The 8,290-nt window shown below is 42.0% G+C and overlaps 1 protein-coding gene across 1 annotated transcript in view; it reads right to left on the minus strand.

Moving 5' to 3' along the window:
- The window catches only part of Mpp1 (MAGUK p55 scaffold protein 1), a 31,951-nt gene extending 24,278 nt beyond the window's left edge, over nucleotides 1-7,673 (minus strand). The window contains exon 1 of the mRNA XM_052742772.1: nucleotides 7,359-7,673. Coding sequence (XP_052598732.1) covers nucleotides 7,359-7,460 — 102 coding nt within the window. The 5' untranslated portion in view covers nucleotides 7,461-7,673. The remainder of the gene's footprint in view (nucleotides 1-7,358) is intronic.
- Nucleotides 7,674-8,290: the final 617 nt, after the last annotated feature.

Genomic DNA, 8,290 nt, shown 5'->3' on the forward strand with positions numbered 1-8,290 from the left:
GATAAAAAGTGATAGGACAGGACACCTGGCCTCTGTGTTAGTGCATGACCGCACACATCTGTATACATGTATACATACAACACACAGAAAGAGACTAAGCTTTAAAAAAGAGTAAAGAGGCAAGCTATTAGGTCTGGAACTGGAACTCTTGTACCTACAGGAAGGCGCATAAACTGGGAAAATCATATTGGGGTATCTCTCTACCGAGTTTCATTAGAGTTACTTGCACAAGCACAGATGAGAGGTCATTTATTGGAGCAAGGGCAACTTACTAATGACTACACCACCCATTTAGCAATCATTAACTGCCAATAGACCTACAGGGAGGGTCAAATATATCCACAAAGAAATGCTGATGGGCTCAATCTTGTATAGGTCTTGTAGCATTGTTTTTTAATGTCATAAAATTTAAAGTTTCAATTATTTGAGAGTAATTTAAAGACCTCGTGCCATTCTTATCCTACAAATGTTCGTGCATAAAATATTAAATCAAACCCAACACATCAAGTCAGAGGAGGAAGAACTAATGTGAGGTTGTTATTTGGGTACAAGCTGAAAATGGAGAGCAGGTATACACTAGCTACATCCAGGGGTAGTCCTCAAGGACACTGGGAAGATGAGGAAGTTCTTCTCAATAAGCAGAGCTGACAAAAGTGTATCTTGCCATTCATTTTTCTGGGGGAAAGAGGAAGTCTTGTGTGGGAACGTATATAGTAGTGGGATGAGTTCACTGGCTTGCCCATGGGCACAGAAGGAAAAGGGTAGAAAGAGAGACAAGGAGATCTTGCCTAGAAATTTAAGGAGAGAAGTTATGTCTTATAACATAGGTGTGCTCTTCAAAAACTAAGTCATCTTAACTTACTGCTTCCTTTCTAACTGAAATGACAATGAAGACTGAAGTAGTGTCATTTACTGGGTAATCTCAGATGAGTGAAAGTGTTGTGAAAGAGAAACTGCCTTGCTTTGCAGTTAAAATGTCCAAAACTCACATGACACTGTCATATGGCATTTATGTTGTAACATTGTTGAAAAGGTTGTAATTTGAAAATTAACTTAGAATACCTGGCAACACAGAACTTCACACAAATCCCAGTTACTCTACAACAAACAATTCAGTAACACTATAGTCACTACATGGGAAGACACCATGTAGCCATGACAAGGAAGCTCTGAGGTAATTTTGAAATTATCTGTTTATGTGGAAAATAAAACAGTTTCAAGACAATTATGCTATCTTCATCACAAACAGTGAAAAAAATTAATGTATTCACATTTGCTTAGAAACATACAAATAATCTCTGGAAGGAACAGTGATTGTTTCTAGGAAGGGGGAAATTGGTTGGCTACAAGATAGAGTGAGAAGGAATTGCCTTCATAGGCTAACTTTACTCACCATACCTTCCAAATTATGTACTATGTGTCTGAATTACTTTAAGAAAATAATTTAGAGGCTGGGTGGTGGTGATGCATGCCTTTAATCCTAGCACTACGGAGGCAGAAGCAGGCAGATTTCTGTGTGTTTGAGACCAGCCTGGTCTATAGAGCTAGTTCCAGGACAGCCAGGGCTACACAAAGAAACCCTGTCTCAAAAAATAAATAAATGAATAAATAAATAAAAGAAAATAATTTAGCAAAGTAATATATTAAGTAGAACTTAAAAACCTAGAATATACCACTTAACAGAAAAATGTACTGTCTGGGTTAGATTCCTGACTCTTTTACTAACAGCTGGGTAACTTTGGATTCTTAACCTTCTTGCACTTCTGTTTCTTCAACTGTAAAATGAGGATGGTAACAGAATGACTTTACTGGGTTGCAAGCTTAATATAATACTTAAAAGTACTTGGTAATTGTGGGCTATGGTTACTATGCTTCTGTATAGCTCTGTGTTGGGAGGGGTGACATACTAACAATACTGAAAGATGCTACTAAAGAAAATACTCAGCATTCAAAGCTTCATGTATCCCTCCATTTTTATGTCACAATGATTAATTTCTATTCAGAAAAATGGAAGTCTACTGTTCCCACCAAGCTCTCAAAACCACATTCTTTCCTACAACTGGCAAGATGGAATTTTCTGACATGAGTAGAATTCCTAGTCAAGTTGGCAGCCTGAATACTTATGTGGACCTCTTCCTCTCTCACTCCTTAGCCTATCTGTTTGGATCTTTTGAGACAGGGTCTCCTTATGTATCCCAAGGTGGGCTGAAATCACAATCCTCCTGACTCAGACTTCCAAACACCAAGATTATAGGCACAGACCACCACACCCAGGTTTTCAGAGCAAATTGGGGATAAGAAAGAGAACACATACTTTCCATATCATCCACAGAGAAAATATTAAACATCACCAGGGATAAGAGATTTCATTCAAAGCCGGGCGGTGGTGGCGCACGCCTTTAATCCCAGCACTCGGGAGGCAGAGCCAGGCGGATCTCTGTGAGTTCGAGGCCAGCCTGGACTACCAAGTGAGTTCCAGGAAAGGCGCAAAGCTACACAGAGAAACCCTGTCTCGAAAAACCAAAAAAAAAAAAAAAAAAAAAAAAAAGAGAGAGAGATTTCATTCAATAACTCTCTAGAAGACAGAAAGTAGGCAAAGGAATAGTTATTGATCACTCAAGTCCTTAGCTGAGAAGGAGGGCCTTACTGCTCCACAGACCATCAGCCTGAGGTCAGAAATCCAAGAAGGGAGTCATGGGTTGGAAACACATATTCAAAAGCTGTGACTCTGTGGATCAGCTCAAGGCAAGAAGGCAGAAAGGCCAGGTCAGTTGGACCCAGACCAGAACTTTCCCAGAGGACAGTTTTTCTTGTCTCATTGGCCAGAACTGCAGAACACATCCATACAACCATCTCAAGCTGCAAAAAAGGCTGGAAAAATAAGAATTTGGTTGGACATCTTGCCATCTCAAACAGTATCAAGGATCTGGAAAAGGTGTAACATTAGTTCAGCAACCAACTATAGCAAGATAAAAACCACTTACAGACTTTCACATTTTAGAATCCACCCACAGACAAATCTTGAAACTGTTATAAAGAACATATTGTAAATGCAAGCAATGTGACAAATTAAGATATATATGTAATAGAGGCTGAGAAGTTTAAAGAAATGGAGAAGAGTACCTAATCCTGTCCCCTTAGAAAGGTGAACATCAAAGGTAGTATCTGCACTGCTTGGACAGCTACTCAAAAAAATGTATAATTTTCTTTCTTTTTTTGTTTTGTTTTTGAGACATGGTTTCTCTGTGTAGCTTTGCACTGTCCTGGAACTCACTCTGTAGCCCAGGCTGGCCTTGAACTCACAGAAATCCGCCTGCCTTTGCCTCCCAAGTACTGGGATTAAAGGCATGTGCCATCACCTTCCAGCTATAATTTTCTTTATTGTGACTACATATCTTTGATTTGTTGTTGTTGATTTTTTTTTAAGATTTATTTATTATGTATACAGTGTTTGCCTGCAGCCCAGAAAAGGGCACCAGATCTCATTACAGATGGTTGTGAGCCACCATGTGGTTGCTGGGAATTGAACTCAGGACCTCTGGAAGAACAGTCAGTGCTCTTAATCTCTCAGCCATCTCTCCAACTCCCTCTTTGATTTGCTTAATTAAAAAAATCAGGAATTCAGTCCAGGTGACCCAGCTATTGTTCTCCACTTATGCCTAGGACCAGAGGCTGATGTCAGGGGTCAATAACCCTGTACCTGGGGTATTATTTTTCTTATACATAAGTAGTTTCACTCACCTGGTCTGTTGAAGTTACAGTCAAAGTACCTCTAGACAATTTGGCCTTTTAAAAATTGTAAACATGATGGAAGGGCATAGACCTATCTATGAATAGTGAAACTAATTTTGAAAGAGAACTGAGAAATATCAGTCTAACCACTTTCAAAATGTATGATATAGTTTCAATAAAGTCTTATTTATAAACTAGGTATGGTAGCACATACCTGTAAACCTAGCACATACAAGGTTGGGGCAGGAGGATAAGTCTGAGGGCAACCTGGAACACACAGTGATTCTGCAGCAATCCTGGGCTACAAAACAAGACCTGGTATTGTGTTGTCTTCTTGAATTCTGAATTCTGTACTTCTATTTTAACTAACTCCTGGAGTCTAAGGCTTATGATTTTATTGCAAATGGTTTCTAAACACTATTTTTTTGCCTTCAAATATTGATCACAAAGTAGAGGCAAGAGTTTAATTTTAATCAGCTAGGCCTGGTGGTATAGGTTTGTAATCTCAGTTCTCAGGAGGCTGAGACAAGGAGGGCTGCCAAGAGTTTGAAGTCTGCCTAGGCTATATAGTGAGACTCTATTTAAAAAATAAAACAGAACAAACAACAAAAACTGCCAGGCAGAGTCAGGCAGATCTCTTTTGAGTTTGAGGCCATCCTAGTCTACACAGTGAGTTCTAGGCCAGCTAAGGCTACATAGTAAGACCATATCTTAAAAAACAACAACAAATAAACAAATAATAAAAATAAAGAGAAATGGTTTAATTAATGAATGATGTTTCATACACAATCTCAACACTGGTCTAATTAATGGCTATGCAGGAACCAAGAGCCAAGTATTTGGAAATATAGTTTGGTGTTCTAGGTGGAATGGAGCTGCTTGTGTTTCCTGTTTTATTTCAGTGGAAGAAGCCTATGCATGTGTCCAGAGTGCACTGGGCAGATAAAGCAAATCAGCTAAGGACCTTAAAACATGTGGCCTTTGGATTGATATATGTATTTAGTGCCTGAGAAACAAAGCTCTAGTTAATGTATGATTTTAAGACAACACCTGCCAGAAAATCCTGATTCTTGGGTCTTCCTGTCTCTCCAGTTCTTATCATTTATAGTTAAATAATTCTAATCTCTATACTTCTTTGGGGAATTGTTGGTTTCATGGCTTCTCTAGCTTTTTTGTTGTAGTCCCCCCCTCAAAGTCAAACAGGTTATGTCCATGTGAAGGGTGGGTACTTGTGGACATCAGATGGCCCAGCCAGGGGGCTACACAAAGCTGGCAGGTGGTGTTAAGGAGCTCCCAAGCTCTTCTGTATTTAGGGTCACTCATCTCCTTGGGCTGGGCATTCTAAGTTCTCCATGTGGAAGCAGTTGGCAGAGAGCCTAACAGTAAGTTGAACAAATGTTTGTTCATTCCTGTGCTTACTGTCACTTGTTCTGAAGCCAATTACTTTAAATAAGAAAGTCAACTATAGTTGCCCCTGCTCTATTCACCCCCACTACTTCTGCCCCTATCCCTGCCAAGTTATTTTCATCTATTTTTTTTAAAATTTCAACTTCCTTTGAGAAACTGTCTCTGCCCTTTGAACTGTGCTGCAGATGTTTCCTCTGAAGGAGGTGTAGGGGGCTGTGAAGCACTGCAGAGTGCCCAGAATTGCTGAAGCCTGTATTTTGTAGAATCCAGGATGTAAGGGGCAAACAGGACTCTAGGCAAAATAGAACAGCCTATGAAGAAGACACTAAGGTTCAATGCCATACATTTCATGTAGAATAGCAGAAAGCAAGTCTTGGCTGAGTCAATAGGGAGCATGGTCAATGAGTCTGCTCCTGATTATCATTCTACCAAAAAAAGAGCTCCTTCTTGGGTCTGATTGTCTCATTTGAGAAGGGGATATTTCCATTCAAGGTCTGTGTTTTCAGAGAATGTATACTAGAAAATAAATTGTCATTTTCAAATTATTTAGTCGTTGCCCCAGTTTTCTCAGTACCTAGTATGGTCTCTTAGTTTTCTTCCTTCCCTGTCCTTCACTTCCAGGATATTTATGACTTTTATTTTTCAAAACCTGGAAGACTTAGATACCTTACAGATAGGAATCTGGTTTTATTGTAACCACAGAGGCTTAAGTAGACTAGAGTTTTACCACATAAGTTCTGCTCTTTGCTCTTTATTTGCTAACCTTAAATAAGACACTGAACTAGAACACCAGGGACAGATGTTTCTTTCAGCAGTCATGACATTTGGGGGGTCTGATAATTCCTTGCTGTAAAAAATTAAATCCATCTAGTTGTGACAATTAAAAATGTCCTGAAGTGTGGCTTGCTGTCTTATGCTATAATCCCACCACTCTGGAGGCTGAGGCAGGAGAACTTCCAGGAGTTCAAAGCCAGTCAGGACAATAAATATAGAGAGTTACAAGCTAGCCTGAACTACAGGGTGAGACTTTGTCTCAAAACAACAAACAAAAAGCAAAATGTCTTCCTACTTGCCAGCAGGAGAGATAAAATTTGCTGACATTTAATTGGTACACAGGTTCTTCTCCTAAGCACTGAATTGCTCTGTCAGGGTTACTAAAAGAGTACTGTGGGTGTGGAGCATAGAAAGTCAAGATTAAATAACCGTATTTCCAAAACTGTCTGGGGGAGGGAAAATGACACCAGAGGTGAGGAAAAGGAAATAAAGCTCCAGAATTGAGGAACCAAAATACAAGTGTCATAACATGGATTTTTTTCTTACCAATTCTTCACTTTTTCTTTTTCTTTTCCCTTCATCTAAAAAAAGTGATCAAAACACATAACAGGGTTTTTTGCTCAAGATACCATTCCTGCAAGGTTTTTGTACTTATTTTTCTCAATTTCACCTAGTATCATCTTTGAACATTTTGTTTAAGTAACATATGTTGTTTAACCAGCTTGTCACAAAGCCAGCTTTGCTGTATCACAAGCAGCTCCATAAATCTCCCAGGAGAAGGGTCTAGAGAGTAGAGGGAGCAGGGTAAGTAGGTGGTTCAGCTTTATAACCTACTGAATTTGGGGGGGAGACATGCTACACAGAATATAATCATAACCTCCTCTGGGGGCCTCTCTGACACCAGAGATTAATAGCTATTTACTGTTTAACACTGGAATATGAAGTCTACCCTAATTTACAACGTAGCACAAGGGGACCTGCTGAAATGAAATGCAGAGGGACACTGAGTGAGCTTTTTAGAGCACGAAGTTGGCTTTCATAATAATGTCTGTGAGACTGAACACAAATGCTCACCAACCAGGCAGATCTTCTCTTGGATGTGTTCCTTAAAGTCTTTTATTTTTCTTCTTAAAGTCTTTCTGTTACTCGACTTTCATCCATGAGCAAGTTTTCTTTGACCTCAGTAAGCATTGGGTCCTGGCCGGCCTCTCGGGATTTTCATCCAAGAAGGCTGCCCCAGGCAACTATCCACCACACCCAGATCTCAGCATGAACCCTGCCCAAAGCTAAGGCCTCCACCCTGGGGACAGGACACTCAAGATCAGGCCGTTCGGGGGCAGACCGCCTAGGAACAAGGCTACGGATAGGACAAATCCAGAAGTAGACGAAAAGGCCTAGAGCCAAGATCCAACCCGAACCCCGAGGACCCCAGGGGTCCCTCTAACCTCAGGTCGGTTGCGCTTCTGTAGCAAGTGCTCCAGGTAGAGGTCCGAGAGCGCGGTGCGCATGCTGTTGCCACCCTCTCCTTTGCTCGACTTGAGCGTCATCTCGCAGGAGCAGGGGGGACACCGAGACGCTGGAGCTGTAGAGCCTTGAGCCCGGGAACCGCAAACCGAGTTACTGCGGCCTGGTCGGAGGCGTGGGAGACTGGGGCGGCCGAGGTGGCGCGGGCAGTGGAGGAGGAAGGGACCTAGAGCTGCGCCAGCCACAACCCAGCAGGCTCGGAGTCAGGAGGGACGGGTGTAGCAGTACCCACGCTCCGCCTACTTCCCGCCCTGGCCCGCCCATAAGCCCACCCACGCCTTGGCCTTCCTGGTGCCTAGCGATTGGAGAAGGAGTAGCTTAGGGCTGCTTGGAAGCTCCGCTCTTGCCACGCCTCTGCGGGCACTGACGAGATGCACAGCCTGCATCTCTGGAAGATGGAATTCTGAGACCGGAGCTTCCATGTCGCTTTTACCCGCACGGCCTATGAACTACCGGAGCGGATCCTGAAACGTTCAGCTACTGCATCTGCCGCCCCTTTACTACCCATGAGTTGCAACCAGCAGGCCCCTGGTTCCTAGCTGAGGCAACCGAGGAGTGGATTTTACACCCAGATAGATCGGACCATCAGGAATCAGCCAGATTCCCAATGGAGCCTAAAGAATGTAGGGGGTTGACAAGAGTCAAGGCTTTTAAATCAGTGTGGTCACAAGGCCAATGCACCTTTCCAGGTTTAGACTTGTGAAAATGCCTTTATACTCCTGTGCTGCTGGTACCATCATTTACATTGGTGTATGCTGTTCAGTGATGAAAGGCGAGATTGCCCTCAAGAGCAAACTGGTTTTATTTACCTTAGGCCATCTCTCCCGCTGTTGATGCCACACAATTTCTAGGA

This window comes from Peromyscus californicus, unplaced genomic scaffold, assembly GCF_007827085.1.
Source record: "Peromyscus californicus insignis strain IS unplaced genomic scaffold, ASM782708v3 Scaffold_10__1_contigs__length_136768540, whole genome shotgun sequence".
Classification (NCBI taxonomy): Eukaryota; Metazoa; Chordata; class Mammalia; order Rodentia; family Cricetidae; genus Peromyscus; species Peromyscus californicus.